Genomic DNA, 17,436 nt, shown 5'->3' with positions numbered 1-17,436 from the left:
GTAAACAAAAAATCGCACGATCTTCTCGTACAAATTGGTAATTAATAGACACTCGTAATGGTTTGACAAGTTCTTTAATTGCACACGCCTTTCCAAATTGTACGAGAAGATCGTGCGATTGCTATACAAATGATTCTGCAAGAATTAAAAATACTAGTGTTAAACCTAACCTTGCTGCTATGTTTTGTTCTCAGAAAATGTTGCCAACAGTGTCGGATGCTGGAGAACTTCGACATTTCACACTGTAATGTATGTTGAAGTGTTTTTGTTTATAGAGTGCAAACATATATCGTTAAAATAGTGCTAACTAATTTGTACAAAATGGCAAAACAAAAGAAATAAAATGTGTTTTAGTGCTATTTAGTTTTTGTGCGATTTTTGTGTGTGAGCTATTTCACGGATATATGGTTTGTACTCTGAATAGGTGTGGCGTACGATGACGCCTTTGTTTTGATCAAGAACATGAAATTCTTGGAAATTCAAGCAATAAACAAACAAACGTCAAAAGTGACAAGATCCTATCGCTTTGGAAGATATCTGAGAATTTGAGGACAAATCTCTTGATGGTTTTCAAGTTAACGTTGTGAAATTTGACAGTAAATGTATGTTGGTTGGCAAGATTTTGCCAACCAACCTACATTTACTGTCAAATTTAGCAACTTTAATTTATTATATTTCCTGATCTAATGAAGCAACTGCTCTCAAATTGATAATTATTATCAACAGTTATGACTTAAATCTAATCGCTTATGGCTCAAAAGTTGATTTTTGGAAATGTAAACAGAACGCCCGTGCCTATTGACTTTATTAACCGATTCTTTATATGTATGTATGTATGCATGTTTGTCTGTCTGTCTGTCCATCTATCTGTTTGGTTATTCATTACTCGGGCTTTTTGGAAGAAATGCCCGAGGTATAAATTGGGCTTCGTTATTTTTTTCTTCAGTCACAAATCGCCCTCAAAGCCCTAAGGCGCATGCATCAAATCAAAGTCTATGCGCATGCGTAGAATCAGCCATGAGCAATATGCTTGAGTAATGGCGGATATGGGGAAGGACTCGTCGCTGTTTCAAGTAATGAATAATATGGAGTCTCACACCCTCAACATTTTTAGCACGCGTGATTTTGCACAGACTTTGCACCATCTAAAGGGACAATGTTCACGAAGAATTCTTTCGATTTTCTGCTATGAAGCCCGAGTTCACGCAGATATGCGTCTAGTTTCTTTAGTTGATTGACTTCGTGTTTTTTTTCCTCCCTTGCCTGCTTATCTGTCTGTTTTTTCTGCCCTGTTTGTTCATTTGTTTGTATGACTAGTGTTTTCTAAAACCATTGCCATTACTACTTACTTGTGCAGCGCATCACAGACAACGCTATCAAGAATCTGGCCTTCTGCTGTCGTCTGCTGAGGACCCTCAACATCGCAGGCTGTACTCTGGTAAGGTCATGATTTCTACACGCAGAGTTTAGGCTGCGTTCATAATGCATGGCAGAGAGGGGGGGGCGGCAGGTGAAAATTTGAAATGTCCACAATAATTCTTAACACCCCTCTTAAAGTCATGCAAAAAAATACGATCCCCCCTAAGCAAGGCTTGTAGCTTCTTCCAACAATTGTGCATCACCCCATTTTTCTGATAAAAATTTGCCCATCCCCCTTTTTCCTACCAAAATTTTCCCGATCCCCCCTCAATTTCACCTGCCCCCGCCTCTGCCATACATTATGAACGCAGCCTTATTTAGACATTAAAATATTTTTAATGTTTTGAAGTCGTGTATGGGAGGCGCAGCTGACACAAATGAGTGAGGGTTGGGTACTTGTAGACATGATGGTAATGAATCGTGGATGAATGGTCAAGAATGGATATGGATGGAAGTTGTGATAACAGTCAGATCAATAATTTCCATTAAATTATTAAATATTTTAAAAGTAATTTTAACTAGATACTTTGTTCTAGTTCATCTTCAATTTATCTGTTTTTGCTGATGTTTTCAGTTGACGGATTCTAGTCTTCAGTATTTATCTGGTGTTTGTCATTACCTCGAAAGCCTTGATCTGTCTGGATGTGTTCGCGTCTCGTAAGTTATTTTAATAATTAATAGACCTTATTCGTGGTGTGACAATGTTTTCCCAATTCAACGTGACAAACCTCTGGGGGAATGAAGAGCTATTGTTTTGAAACTCGTCGGGATATCATCGTTATTCCTTTCGTATCCTTTGGGATACTTATGAATTTTTCGAAGAGTAAAAACAAAAGAAAATGAATCCCCTGGAAGTTCTGTCACACCACGAATAATGTCTATTAGAATTAATGTTTAGATGCGCGCGCTTCGATTGACAGAAAACTTAAAACAATATGCTGCCAAGAGACAGAGAGACTGCGCCTTACCACAGGTACCCCAATAGATGTTAGTTTAGCCTGCGTTCATCCGGTATAATTTCTCTCGAGATTATTTCGAGAGAAATTATACCGACTGAACGCAGGCTATGTTTGTTTGGCAAACCCCATGGTTCTATCATTCGTACTACTCATGTTCTCTAGCATTTCGTCGAACATGTGGAGATTCTGGAGGACCCTGGGAATTTTTAAATTCGCTTTTCATTGAATTTTACCATATTTTTTTGTTCTACGTTTAGTGCATAGAAAGCAGGCAAAACTGGGCTACCTGTGGTCCTAAAGGTTTTACTAGCGTTGTCGCTTTACTTCTAGGTGTACGATGAGTTGTTTGTGGTGTTTGAGGGAAGTTTTTCTCTCGATAAAACTATTAACTATTAACCTATCTTTGTATCTCATATCAGGGATAAAGCTCTACGATATCTCAGGAAAGGATGTAGAAAACTGAATTCTCTGACCTTGCTCTACTGCAAAAATGTCACAAAGTAAGTAATGATTTAATCTTGATTGACACTCGCGAGAAACACTTTGTCAGTTCCAAGGCAACCGTATCATTATTTAAGGATTTAACCAATCACGTTTCGAAAACGTTTCTAATGCTTGTTGCTTATAATATATAAAATCAATGGCTGTTTTTATTTTCTTAAAACTTATGTTGGGCAGCTTCGCAATCCTTAGCATTTTATGCGGTTGCTAAAGGCCAAATTGCACTGTTTCGCGCAACATGACTACGCCAAGTGTTAGCTGCCATTTACAGTCGAAAGCCGGTCGTGCGGTTGCTTACACCAGGTTTACACGAAGCAATTTGTGTCGACAGCATGTTGCGCGCGACGGTTGGGCGATAAATCGTACCGTGTAAACCGGCCATTAGACTTTGGAAAAGTCAAATTTGGGCAAGAGTGACGCCAATCTTGCGGGGTTTTTTTTGGACTGTTGTGAAAGTTAGGCAAGATTTCAAGGTTCATTCATTCAACTAGTGTTAACTGTTTTCTTGATATTTTTGTTTATAGATCTGCTGTACAGAAACTTCATGTCAAATGTGAAAATGTAATGCACAGCACAGAGGACCCGAGAGATATCATGAGTTATTCATGAAAACATGTAGAATATTAAAATAGTGACAAAACTATATTATGACAATTGTATATACGGTCTAGAACAATTTCTGGCAACTGAAACTGTGTATTTAACTGTTGAATAGACACACGGCGGACAAAGAAAGCCGTTAGGTAAAATGCAATGAAATGCGCTATCAAATGAAATATTAACCTAAAGAAATTGGGAATAAAAAAGTATGTAAATATGGAAACTATTTCGTAATAATTTCATTGGGAATTTAGGCATATTTTTACGGTTAAGATAAACTATAGTCCGCTTCTCACAGAAGTGGAGCAATGGTTTCAATAGAGAGACCTTTAGCATCATGTTTATTGCAAACTGCTTACCACTAACCGCTAGGAATCAGGCGCCCAAAAATGCCTACAAACGAGGCGAAACACTCGGCATCAAAGAAATTCAATATGGCCACTCTTCCAGCAACAACTTTGGTATGATCGATGCCTTGCTATATGTCGAAAAACCCTAGCTGGAAGACCAGTTTAAGAAAGAGTGAAAGAGCACACGATATCGAAAACGTAAGGCTTTATCCACTTGGAGAGCTCAGCAGTAGCCGAACATACCCCAAGACCGGGCATTGTCCTAGCTGGGAGGGTGTTGAATGTATATATCAAGAATCCCATTGGTATACACGCAGAGTCCAGGAAGCGATTCAGATCCAACTCCACCCTAATAACATCAATAGGGCAGTGGTATAGAAATCCCTGAAGGATGGTTATTGCATGGATATCGACAATTAAAAAACACTCTGGGCAGAGTAGCAACAACGAAACAGCCAATCCCAGAATAAACCAACCAACCAATCACAGCACAATTGATTCAACGAGCGGTTTATTAACTGAAATAAATCATCTTGATCTAAATTAACGTACAAAACTTTACTGAGATGTGGAACGTCTTATAACAGCAAATGCATACGAATCCGTTCCTTCAATACAAGTGTATTGTCGATACTTCTAGCCTTCTATGTTGAGACTACGTTTTGAAAACCATCTCACGAATAGCTGGTTTAAGATCTTTTCTTGAAGCAAATCTTGTAGGGTTTGGGTGAATGAACGAGGCCGAGTTCACCCACCATTTCCAGTGGCGGTGATCCAGGGCATAACTCGATGTTGAACTGATACAACAGCCTTGAAATGATAACAAACAGCTCTTGCTTGGCTAATGCTTCTCCAACGCATACCCGACGGCCTGCGCCGAAGGGAAGGAAGCTCTTCTCGCCAGCAACATGAACAAACTTGCCATCTTCATCCAGAAACCTTGTTGGATCAAATACCCGTGCATTCTGCCATTCGTCTTCGTCATAATGCATGGCCCAATTGTTGAACAGTAGGGTCGTTCCCTTGGGGATATTGTAGCCTTCTAGAGTTGAATCTTTCATGGCCTTGTGTGGAACGGACAGTGCTGCAACGGAAGATAATCGAAGCGTCTCAGAAATGGTCGCCTCTGTGTAGTGGAGTCTGTTCCGGTCGTTCCATTGCGGTAAGGCATCACGGCCAACAATTTGGTCGATCTCTGCCTGTACTTTTGCCTGGACATTTGGATAATTGGCCATGTAGACCAGGAACCACAAAATAGTAGTGGCCGTCGTCTCGAATCCAACGGAGAAAGCGTCCGCCATTGTCATGACAACATGGTCCTCAGTGATAATGTCATGGATCTTGCTATTTTCTTTCTCTGCTTCCTGCAAAGTTTTGATCAGCGCATCAGTCAAGTCACGAATAACGCCATCTTGGTACGTCTCCTTGTGTTGTCGAAACTTTTCGTTCAAAAGTCGATCCCTCGTGTCACGGACGTACTTGATCTGTTTGGAGTCTTTGATCGGGAAGTGAATCATGAATGGGAAGAGATTCAGAATATTAAGTACACCAAGCAATGGAAACATCTTTTGGTTGTAATCAACGATCATGAGAAATTCCGGATCATCAATCTGGTAGTGCTCACCATAAACCATGGCGCAAATGACGTTCATTGTGGTCAGCAGTATGTCATTCGAAGGGTCGATGGGTTTTCCTTGGCTTGCTGTCAGCCTCTTGGATAACTCTTCAAACTCCCTGCACACTTGGTCTTCCAGAATAGGGTTGTACATTCTCATGGCGGAATGCAAAAGCTTTCGTTGTATGACCCAGGTAGGATTGAAGTCTGATGCCCCTATATCCTTGGACCCACGCGTCAGATAGTCCATAGTAAAGTAGTAAGGCCTTCCAGAAAAGTCGTCCTTTTTGTCAAGTAAAGCTTTACGTGCAATTGAGGCGGAGTTTATCACGACCATCCGCTGACCAGGAACCTCGAGGGTGAATATCTTACCATACTCCTTTGAGGCTTTGGTCAGGTGAATTTGTAAATTTTTCTGTGAAACCCATCTTGCGACATCAATAAGGTTTCCAATCAATGGTAGTGGCTTTAGGGCAGGAGGCAGGCCTTTGGGACTTGTGTAGTGGCTGTAGATCATATATGTCACCAGCAAAGCCAACAATGCAACGAGCAATTCTAATATCATGTTGGAGCTGTTTTAAGCTACAGATACCTGAAAGTGAAGTGGTATTGCTGTAAGAAGAAAACCAAAATGCAAAGAGAAATTTTTAAATTTTTAAATTTTTGGACTGCAAAATGTCCCGGGGGGGGGTTACTACCTCCCCAACTTGGGTAGGGGTGTGCCGCCAGGACCTCAAAACCCAATCTCGTACCCAGAGCCCACGTTCCTCTTGGTCAGTACCGAGAAACGAGAGGCTCTGGTTGTAACCGATTTTTTGAGCATTCCTATTGGTCCGGGGGGAAACAATAGAAAGAGTCTTCCGGAAATAAAATGGCTGACAAACTCGAAAATATGAGGAAATAAGTGGATTTTTCAAGCACTAAATTGGCTTGGATCAAACTCAAAATTTGCTAGAATGTGGTACGATAATCAATCTTTCGCATACCCGAGATACGAGATAGAAGGTACGAGATTGCTCAAAACCCTGACCCTATCCCAGACCTAAAATTTTGATTTTACATACCCTACCCAGACTAATACTAAGAATTGTACACCCTATAACAGACTAAGCCCGGTTAGTCAATAGATTTCAATCAATATTTGCTAATGTTTTTATTGTTTTTGTGCCGTCAGAAAGCGTAGTCTATTCGCCAGACAAAAACGACCAAATCGTTAAAGCCTATCCCAGGCCAGACTAAGACGACCAAATCGTAACCCTATCCCAGACAAAAAGGACACCCTATCCCAGACAAAATGTCAAAAAATGATACCCTACCCCAGACCAAAAAGCCGAAAAACCATACCCTATAGGGCGGCACATACCCGTATAGCAAATATAGGGAAGTTCCCCACCCCCCGGGAAAATGTCATTCGTCTTTTTATAAGTATGCGGTCACGACGGCATCGGAAATTTGGCTTCCCTGTTGTCAGGTAGCCTTCTAAGCAAACGTTGCGTGACAGCCCCTAAGAACGTCTGTGTATAAGGCTAGTGGTCAGACTTGAGTCGGAATAACGAAAGCGGAATTCGTATCCAAAGGCGTTTTTTTTTGTCGTATCAAAGCAAACCTAACTCCCTCCAGGAAGGGGGATTTGTCTCGAGTTTTGTATCACGTTCGGCCAATGAGAATGCAGTACGTAACATGAACGCTCACGCTTTACAACGGCCGGAAGAAATAAAACTTTCGACTTCAAGCTAGAATTTTTCTAGATATATTTATATTATAATGGCATTCTGAATACATTTAGTAATAGAGAAATTATCATTCCTTTGATATGTTGCATTTTTATTGCAGTTCGAGGGAAAAAAGTGTGAATTTTTTGCGATTTCCTAGCGTGATGTGCTCGATATATTGGTTGCGGAGCAACTTCAGAAAACCTTGTCCATTTGTCTTAGTTTAAAGCAAGTTATTTTGAAAACGATGCAATAACAATAGAAGAACGATAAAGGATTAATGTGTGTATATCCTTAGGCCGGGTATTCTGAAGTTGTGCCGCCAGAAGACTGAGCAAGGTACAAGCAACGACTGAAGAAAATTTTTTTTCATCATCTGCAATACACAGGAAGCTGTGACAAACTCACCTCATATGCTAAAACAATCATAACATTCCTATGAATTCCATCGTTTAATCACCGTATTTAAATATCTAAAGCTCTCTAGGACGTATATTTAGCGAATATAGCTAGATAAAGCTATAAATATTAGGTTTCAATCGGCTAATATTTGTAAATAAACCTATTACTCTCAATGCGATTCAACTTTTGAGTTTCGCAATTTCCGTGACACTCAGGTGAAAAAAACAATCCACATATTTTTATGAATACCGACTCCAAAATGAAATGTTTAAGCACTATTATATCATATTTATAGCAAATATATCAATAATACTTATTGTATTATCATTATATTGAATCTCTAACACTGGACTTACCGTGCTAATGACAGTACAGCTTCGCAATCTTCCGGGAACTGGAAATCACTGCAGTCGAACTACCAGCAGATTGAATTTGCATATCAATGAGTTGGCTAATAAAGTACTCACTGTCAAATATGACCAACTTTCAATATTCTGACTACTACTGGCTAGGGACGAAACAATCCCCCGGATTGCTGTGTGTTTGTGTGTTGATCGCTCAACCAGAATATTGGCTAAGTTGGAAAGTGATTTTTGTTTTCGTTTTTGTTTTTTACTTATTTATTTTTCAAAATAGATGGTCATTGCAGAAAGATAGTTTTTCAATCTGTTCATACACCTAGACTAGAGTGTGGTCACTCTACTTACAAGAACGTTGTCATACGATATTAGAACATTAGTAATTTAGTTAGAAAGAAATACATTAAAAGACAAAAGAAAAAGTTCAGCTTCAGTGATCTTCTTTTGTTTTTTAATATATTAAAATTCCTATCCCACTAAATCACTAATGTTCTATTTTCGTATGACAACGTTCTTGCAAGTAGGTGTACCTTCTGTAGAAAATAATTATTACATGTAGCTCACTCGCTCTTCCAATATTGATTGATTAAATCATAAATACATAGTAACCACAAATATTTATTTTAATTATTCAACGCGGGTTTCATGTCGTTTCTTCAACAATAATTGATTGCTATTTTTATTATTTTGATTTTCGTACACCGTCCTTGAGTTACATTTTTTACTACCATTTATCAGCAATTATTATTATTTTAGTTGTGAAAGAAACGGCAAACGATAAATTCTTTATCATTTTTTTTATTCAATTTTTCGTTTTCTTGCATTGCTTTCAACTAGTTGTATCAGGGTCTAGGACGAGAATGGCTTTTGTTACGTTGAAAAATTCGGGTTTTTTTTTCATATTTGGTGCAAAGATGTTGAATACCAGCCGCCTTCTTTGCCCTATGACACTATGACGTCACATCAAAACAATCTATTGTTTTAACGCTAAGGATCATGGTCGCCAGAGGGGGCAAAGTAGCAGCAAAGCGAATTAAATCACAATAAAAAATGGTTAACTAGACGTGGAAAGGTGATAACAGATAAATGTTGTACTAAATATCCCGAACGAAAGAAAATTTCGGCTAAGTTCCTATCATTCTTGCCCATGTAAACAAGCTGTGACGTCATAATGTTATAGGTCATACATCTCTTTTCGTTGCTGCTGTTGAGATATTACATAATGATGACCTCAGGAAAAGACAAACCATCAAATATATAGAAAAAAACTTTGGGAGAATTAGAATTAGATGGAGAATATTCTCTTGGTGAAACTTATGTTGGGAGAGCTAGTTGGACCAAAAGTAGTATACGCATTGTCTTGATCGTATACGTAAGGCGAGACATTATGACCCGAAATTCCGTACTATTATTACAGTATAAACATTAAATCTTCTCTGTCTGATCGACCCGGTTATTGTGATGCGATTTTAGTCTTGTGATGCGATTTTGTGATTTAAGATGGGTTGTTGTCATTCCATCCCCTTCCAGTGACCATGATAGTTTGTTTTGATGTGACGTCATAATAAAATAGGGCAATTGACCACCCCACCCCCTCCCCTCACCTATATGATCTTGATTATGTAATCAATTCAAAATAAATTATTACCGGAGAAACAACAAAAACTTTTACTGCCTAGTCAATTAAATCCCTATAGATCATAGTGCCGGTGCATGTACATGCATGGCATGCTTGTTTCGAAGTGTAAGTAACAGTATTTTGAAAAATACCCTCGAAAAAAGGTAGAAAAACAATGTATTGTACTATATTCACCCCTTAATAATATTGAACTGAAATGTCAGAAAATATTAATTGAAAATAAATATTTAACAATTAGTCAAATTCAGCTAGCGGTCCGTAATCAATGCTGCATTCTGATTGGATGAGCTACTAGTAGGCTATAAGCTATAGCCTACTGGCAGCAAAAAGTGACTTCTTTGAAAGCCAACAAATTGAATTTAACTTTAATTCGAGACTTGTTTGCATATTTGACCCACTAGTTGGATTTGACTAAAACAATTAGTCCTCTCGCCCTCATGGCCTATTCTGCCACATGGGCTATTGACTCGTAGCAAATTCGTGCAAATTCAGAAGATCCGCAACGAGACTGACAACGATCCCGTATTGTCAAAGTTAAGAAACACAATCTACAAAGTTTGGCTAGGTAGAAGAGAGGACTGGACTAAATCCCTCCATGAGTACTGGAACTGTCTGGAAGAATTGATAATTGGAGGCCGAGGTCTTGTGCTAAAAGGAGAAAGATCCATCTCCCAGCTCTCTCAGACCTAGAAATTCCAAAACCGTTCACCAATTTACAAGGACAAAAACCGTGCCTACTGAGCCTAGCTCGTACATTTGTCTTCTGGCCAGGCATCACGAAAGAAATAACCCAACTAGAAACAGCCAATTTTGCAACCACAACCGCCAACTACCCATGGCAAAAGCTCAGCTCAGATTTGTTCTAGCATAAAGATCATCAATAACTCCTAGAAGCCGAACAGTACAGAAAGTCTCCCATCATCAGCAAGCTTACTTGAAAAGCATCTTTGCTGAACACGGGATAACACGACAACTAGATATTAACCCGTGATGGTCCTCAGTATAGTTCACAAGAATTTGAAAAGTTATCTCATGAACACTTTTTGGGATAGAGTAGGCAACAAGTTTTCCTCTTTACCAACAGTCAAACTGATATGCGGAGTGCATAGTACAACATTTTCAAGAACATGCTCAAGAAATGCGAAGAGGAAAGAAAAGATCTCTACCTTCCGCTCCTATCTTACGGGACCACACCCGTCGACCGACATTTGAAGTCACCAGCTGAATCAACACAGACAAGGTAAAGGAAAAAGCATCACAAGCCGACGAACAAATACTGAATTGGGCTGAAATAGCTTCGACTTCACCTTTAGGAGACTATAGTTAACTTTACCAATATGAGAGGTTTGCTACGAGCCCAAGGTGCACCGAAGCTGACTAGAAAGACGTTCCCTTAGTAGGTGTGGTTTTAGAAGGATTTCCTTACAAGGCAACTCGTCTTTACTTAGGTCCATGCTTTCCAGTTTAACTACAGCTACAGCCTTAGACTCGGCCTTCTAACTCCAAAGTTAAGTCGATGCAGGCGTGTGTAAGAGCTGTCTAGGTTCGTCTATATATAGCTAAATCTGATATCCTATTTACATTTTGTGGTTAAATAAGGTCACTACGTGGGGCTAGGTTTTGATTAAAACAGATAGTAGTGTTGGTTTAATTTGTGGCTAGGAATGGTAAATATTATTGACAATCGATTATCCATCTGATATCGATAGCCCATAACCATTTGTAGGATAATAAACTATCTATCAATTATATTTATAACAAAGTTATGAATTTGTCTAAAAATGAACCAACATATTGCATTGTTGTTGAAATAATACAAAGATTAAATTTTGCTTCATAACAATACACATCTATGACCAGCAGACCTCACAGACCTAGGACCAAGGAAGGTCATAAGGACACTACCACTACCACTACCACTACCACTACCACTACCACTACCACTACCACTACCACTACCACTACCACTACCACTACCACTACCACTACCACTACCACATGTGTAACATCAACAACATCATTCTTATTCCAGTTTAAAGATTTTCAATTGTGTAATTTCGGAATTTCACTACTGTGGAGTACTTGTTGTACACCATTAATCCACCCCTTTTAATCAAAGTGCTTGCCATCCCAGTGTAATTCGTAGCGTACTCATCATCTAGGAAAATCGTCACCGATCCTGGGTGAACTTGGACCTCCATCTTGAACCACTTGTTGGATGGAGGTACGTAGTTTGAGCAAACGTTGGGGATGGGAATAATTACCTGTGCTTGCATACGTCCAGCTTGAGTTGCGGCATTTCTTGGTGAGCATATGATTTCTGGTGATACATGAGGCCTGGTAATAAAACCTGGTTTTAGGTCCGGCAGCAAGAGAGCGTATCTTGTATTACACTCGCCTTTCACTTTTGGGGTCTCAGATTCGATTCCTGGACTCCGCATCAAAAGCTAGCAGTGTTGTGGGGTCTCTCCCTTCCAGGTGATCTGACCAGGGGCACATTCGCATGCATGATTTACTGATCGAAAAAATAATCAATCCCATCAACCACTGCGCGTTCAATGAGTTCTGTAGCAGCCATCTTGAAAAACTATATATATGCGACTCAGTTCTGGCCAATAATTTTGTTGTTGTTGTTAGGCTGACCGATACACTCTCAATAACAGATTTAGGGCAAGAGAAATTGAACTAAGCAAAGGAATTTCTGGTAATCATGCTTGTAAACATCATAGACACCGTTTGGTGCTATTTTTAGAATCAGTTTTGCCATCGTTTGTTTTTCTCCACGCGCATAGTACACACGCTCTCCGATGTGTGCTCGCGTTTTTTTAAAACACAAGAAAACATGAGAGAAAGAGCGTAGAGCGCGTACACTATGCGCGTGGAGAAAAACAAACGATGACAAAAGTGATTCTAAAAATAGCATCAAAGATTCTAAAAATAGCATCAAAAATTCTAAAAATAGCATCAAAAATTGCTCATGATTGGGCACGGGGATTCCTTCTCTTAGTTCATTTTCTTTTGTTTAATTCTTTTACTAAGAATTCAAAACATCTTGGAGATTGGCAAGGACCGAAGAGCAGCGAAAGACGTGGAATATGTAGTCAAACGTCTTATCAAGGAATCGCAAAAGTTAGCTCTTTTTCTTCGAGATTGTATTAAACGGTCTTTACAGTAATAAAGGTTCAAGAACGACAACTTTACCGATGAAGGTAAATCCCTAGTTTAATCTAAAGAATAGTTTTTAAAGTAGTAGAAACATTTTAAAGCCTTAAACCCATTTTTCTGCTTTCGATCCTTTTGTTTTCATTTGATTTTCCTTCTGTTTTTCAGTAATTGGTCGCACAAAGACGCATGGGATTAATTATTTTTTCGAAAGGTAATTCGCAACCTGATTGGCTCATTTTTTCCCTCATGATCACCTGGTTGATTTGAGATTTTTCTCCGGGTTACTCGGGTTTTCCTCTCTTTGTAAAACCTGGTACGCTCAATTCCGATTGGCGGGGCATGGCCCTCTCATAGATAGAACCCTTAAACAACCTCTGGGCTTATCTAAGTCAAGGCATTGCTAAATCACAGATCCAGCCCTGAAACAACCTCTGGGTTGATGTAATTCATCAGGGCATGGGTTGATCAGTCAGGGCATGGCTAACTCACAAATCCTTGAAACCTTTAAACATTGTTTTTAAAAGGTTAAACATCACCTGGTAAAAAGGAAGTCAAAGTTGTCTTCATCTTGAACATTAAATATTATCCCAGGATGCATATATCTGCTGTTGCCAACATTATAGCTGTATATCTCTACTATCACACGGTATGGCTTGACAGGGGAGTCAACAGTTGTCGTCAACACTGATCTGCAGATGCCAGTTTGAACTGGATTACTGCCATCCAGAATTATTTCTTCGCCAAGGTTTTGGGGACTTTTGCAGTTTTTAAACGTAATACCTTGATAATAGTAGGAAAGAACGTTTTAAATATTCATATGAAAACGACCAGCACCAGCACCAGCACCAGCACCAGCACCAGCACCAGCACCAGCACCAGCACCAGCACCAGCACCAGCACCAGCACCAGCACCAGCACCAGCACCAGCACCAGCACCAGCACCAGCACCAGCACCAGCACCAGCACCAGCACCAGCACCATTAGCACAATTGCACAAGAGTGTACGTCGTCACTTGGAAATTCAGTGACATAAGCATAAGCACAAGCATGTAGCTAATGAGGATCAGGCTTTAGGAAAAATCAAAATGTTTTAGGTGATAGCAATTCAACTTACTTTTTTCGTATTTTCTAGGTTTTCGTTCACAATAATGTGTCATGTTGACGAAATTCATACGACAAATCTCATTCGCTGTGCAATTACATGTGTTCTAAAAGTTAAAAACAAGAATGGGAATACCAGATTAGAACATTTTGATGAGGGAAAATTCTTTCCTATATCACATTTCCTAACGTATTAGATTTCTTTGTTTAATGGTTGCGCTTGAGAAGACACATGCATTTACAACTTAAACAAAGAATCTTATTATCAAGAAACACCTGGTGTGAAGGTCTTTTGCGCAAAAGAAAAAAGATAAAGATTAGTATTAGTTTATGTTCTGCTCGCCATCTACAGCGAAAACATGTATTTTTATGATTTTCTAATTAGTTTCAAACACGTGGTTTACAGCAGGCACGACAAGTACGGCATACCGTTACATCATAGTGGCAACAAGTTTTCTCTCTCTCTCTCTCTCTCTTTGTGCATGACTGAAGAGTCAATTACAGCGCGTAGTGAGGGGTGAAGATACGGTAACATACGTACGTAACAATGACCGTTAGAGAACAGCTGCCTAGTGAAAATGTTATCAAATGACAAAGATGGTCCTCAAGGCTTAGCCTAAATAGTTTAAGACCCTAATTAGACTTTACGTAACAATTTTACGGTTGCGCTATCAAATTAACTGAGGCCCCGTCCACACGTATCCGGAAATTTTTGTATCCGAAATATTTGTATTCGAATCGTTTTCGAATCGTTTTCACTGTCCACACGTATCCGGAAATTTCTTGATCCGCCCTGATGCACGCTAGTGCCTAGTCCCTTTGACGGATAATTTTTCTTATTGAGTATGCGCAAAATCTTGTTTTGGCATGTGAGAACCTTTGAAACTTTTCAAAAGTGCAGGGGAAAATGTCCAAAACAACTGAAAAAAGCGAAAAAAAAAAAAAAAAAAAAAAAAAGCACGATGAAACGTTTAAATGGACGGACGACGAAGTGTAGCTCCTTAAGATCTTGAGCGTGACTAAAGACTACAAGGCGGAGCAAATAGCTTCTCATATACTGATATTGCAAATTTATCACAGCTGCATTCAATTGGACGCATGAAATCATGCTCGAAATAAGCACAACGAAAAGCGAAGCTACGAATTTCGAATACGCCATGTTTGTTCATATCACTTGAGGAAGACTAGATCCGATGGCGTGACGTCAGCGTATTCGAACACGTATACGTATTCGGAGCGTATTCGAAAATTTCCACTCTGGAGACCGTTTTCGAAAATTTCCGGATACGGATACGAAATTTTTCGGACACGTGTGGACGGGGCCTAAATTGTGATTAAAGACGACTGGTGTCCTCAGCACTTCTCTCATGCCTAGCTATATAGGTCCCGTCCACACGTTTCCGCAAATTTTTGTATCCGCAATTTTTTTTTACGGATACGGGTTGCGTCCACACGTGTCCGGAAAGTTTTGTGTCCGTATCCGCAAATTTTACGAAAACGGATACGTGTGGACGGTGAAAACGATTCGATTACGCTGCGTGTGGACGCAAATATTTTCGTATCCGCAAAAAAATAAAAAATAAAAAAATTGCGGATACAAAACCGGATACGTGTGGACGGGGCCATAGATATGTTACCTCTGCCATATTGTACGTAGTGTCAGGTCTCGGTACTAGATCTTCTGGAAACTGTTTGTGATCAGCTTCGTTCAGTTCGCATGTTTGGACTTCCCCAGAAGCGCCTCTTCCAAAGTTATATGAAATACAGCGATCATCCATGAAGCACTTGGATTGACAGTGATCATCGTCCAAGGCTTTGTCGGTCAGGAAAGTGTGGTTGACCAAGGCATAGCCATCAAGTCCAAACTTGAAGCGCATTTCCTTACATTTATCTGCAAAAGCAACAAATACTTTCGCGTAAGACCTCAGGATTGTGCACCATTATAATGAAATATAAAGGTGAAAACGGAGCTGATAATATCTTTAAAAGGCCCACACTATGACGGATAAATTTGAATCCGAATTTTCATTTATTCGGTTAGGCCTACCGTCCACGCTAGTCGGTGCGAATCCGGAACAATTCTTCACCAAAAAAGGGTGGAACAATTTGAAAACGCCGGCTAGCCGTATTAGTGTGGAAGGAGAACATTTCGTATCCGAAATTTTTCGAATACGATGACGTCATGATTTTCATGGGAACATTTATCTTCAAAAACTGCTGGTACAGTATTTCTGTACGGTAATCCGATCACATCATAACTCAGTTTAAATGACGTTTCCTATTGTGCTAGATTGTTATAACAGTTTCAAAATCTCGTAAACTGATGATAAACTTCTTTTTCGAAATAAAGAAGGGACAAAATAGTGGAATCGAAAAAACAACTTTTCGCAATTCGTAAAAAAAAACGTTAGATACTTGAGAAACTGAATGCTTTTCTTGTTCATAAAATTCATGCACAAAATACCGACTGTAGAAACGAAAAGCACTGATATCGAAACTCTAATTCAAAAAATCTCACTGACTCCAACAATATCATTCACTAGTCTTTTAAACAAAAGATGAGGCATGCAGGTGAGTTTACTTACTAGACAAGGATATCCTTGAGCAAAAAGCTGCACATATCACTGAATAGAACCAACTTTTGTGAATTCCTGTCATCATAGCTTAGAATTCGTTTTTTTCAGGTATCATTAGCAGAAACGCGACTAAATCTTGCTAATGGATGCCTTTAAGATGAACGTGAACTCGAAATAATGTTGTTGAGATACTCTATTCAAAAATTTATCAGAAAATCTAGAGGATTATATTTAACTATTTATATTATGCAAGTGCGGTCCAGCTGCTCTTTATTAAAATAGGTTTTTTAAACAATTAGTTAACTTTTTCGGCTCACGAAGGATAGCAAAGGTTAAGAATCTACAAAGCTTTTCGCTGTTGTATCACAGCGTGGGACAATCACAAGAGAGCTAGTCTCCAAACTAAGTGAAAGCCCAAAGATCGAATTAAAATTTAGAATGTTTGTTTTAAAGCCATTGGTGTGTAAGAAAATATGATATCAAGGTTAGACTGGCAGCTAAAGGTTATCAAGTGGCGTTGAAGTTATGTTAGCGCTGTCCAGCTTAACTTTAAATTAGATTTCTTAAAGCCTATTTAATTATTTTTTAACTTGATTAGCTTTGAATTTGTTCTAGAAAATTCTTTGTTTTCGTTTATAAAATCTAGTCCTTAACATTTAAGATTACAATTTGATTTACAATTTGTGTAGGAAATCGCATGATCTCGAGTACAATTTGGAATTTATAGGTATGATTGATGTTTTGGAAGTTTTCAAAATTGCACGAGCCTTTCGAGGCGAGTCCAATATTCGAGAACTTTCGAAAATTATGAATTCTACGAGCAACTTAATTGTACTCCTCTTGTTCAATCAGAATCGAGTAATTTTGTCGATTGTATGATAAAAATTTTACGAAAATTTAGGAATTACAGCAAACAAAATAAAACAAATTAATTAAAAATAAAAAAAATAAAATAAAAAAAAACAACTTTGTTTAAGATTATAAATAATGTTTCCTTGCTAGCAATTTTCCCCCCAGATAATTCCAAATTGAATTTCA

General features: G+C 38.9%; 2 protein-coding genes and 1 pseudogene across 4 annotated transcripts; 1 reads left to right on the top strand and 2 right to left on the bottom strand.

Moving 5' to 3' along the window:
• Positions 1 to 201: 201 nt before the first annotated feature.
• LOC116305618 (F-box and leucine-rich repeat protein 13) lies at positions 202 to 3,702 on the top strand (the record flags this gene model as incomplete). The annotated part of the gene is given in 5 exon segments (XM_089035398.1): positions 202 to 249; positions 1,358 to 1,438; positions 1,994 to 2,076; positions 2,798 to 2,878; positions 3,404 to 3,702. Coding segments are annotated over 5 exon segments (378 nt in total), but the record flags the coding sequence as incomplete, so codon positions are not given.
• Positions 3,703 to 4,323: 621 nt separating this feature from the next.
• LOC116305619 (steroid 17-alpha-hydroxylase/17,20 lyase pseudogene) lies at positions 4,324 to 8,115 on the bottom strand (annotated as a pseudogene). Its single transcript, XR_016120740.1, has 2 exons — positions 7,915 to 8,115; positions 4,324 to 6,036 (listed from the first exon to the last, which is right to left on the bottom strand). The product of XR_016120740.1 is annotated as a steroid 17-alpha-hydroxylase/17,20 lyase pseudogene (transcript).
• A 584-nt stretch (positions 8,116 to 8,699) lies between these two features.
• On the bottom strand, positions 8,700 to 15,709 carry LOC116305621 (uncharacterized). Of its 2 annotated transcripts, none has more exons than XM_089036062.1 (4): positions 15,460 to 15,709; positions 13,836 to 13,929; positions 13,258 to 13,501; positions 8,700 to 11,893 (listed from the first exon to the last, which is right to left on the bottom strand). In XM_089036062.1, exons 1-4 carry the CDS (start codon positions 15,697 to 15,699, stop codon positions 11,590 to 11,592), a joined length of 882 nt encoding a protein of 293 aa, XP_088892188.1. In that variant the 5' UTR covers positions 15,700 to 15,709; the 3' UTR covers positions 8,700 to 11,589. The 2 variants fall into 2 exon arrangements, with proteins under 2 accessions (XP_088892188.1, XP_031571425.2); XM_031715565.2 differs by having other exon boundaries at positions 11,614 to 11,876.
• Positions 15,710 to 17,436: the final 1,727 nt, after the last annotated feature.

This window comes from Actinia tenebrosa, unplaced genomic scaffold (assembly GCF_029948245.1).
Source record: "Actinia tenebrosa isolate PJP-AT-01 unplaced genomic scaffold, QUT_ActTen_1.0 PGA_scaffold3__52_contigs__length_22856419, whole genome shotgun sequence".
Classification (NCBI taxonomy): domain Eukaryota; kingdom Metazoa; phylum Cnidaria; class Anthozoa; order Actiniaria; family Actiniidae; genus Actinia; species Actinia tenebrosa.
This window is presented reverse-complemented; position numbering and strand designations above follow the sequence as displayed.

Excerpts from the sequence above, each read along its gene's own strand:
- LOC116305621 (XM_089036062.1), bottom strand. The coding sequence starts at position 15,699 with ATGCGCTTCAAGTTTGGACTTGATGGCTATGCCTTGGTCAACCACACT. Across the intron at positions 13,930-15,459 it reads CTACGTACAATATGGCAGAG|AACACATGTAATTGCACAGC; the intron begins GTAACATATCTA and ends TTTAACTTTTAG. Across the intron at positions 11,894-13,257 it reads TTTGACTTCCTTTTTACCAG|GCCTCATGTATCACCAGAAA; the intron begins GTGATGTTTAAC and ends TTTTATTACCAG.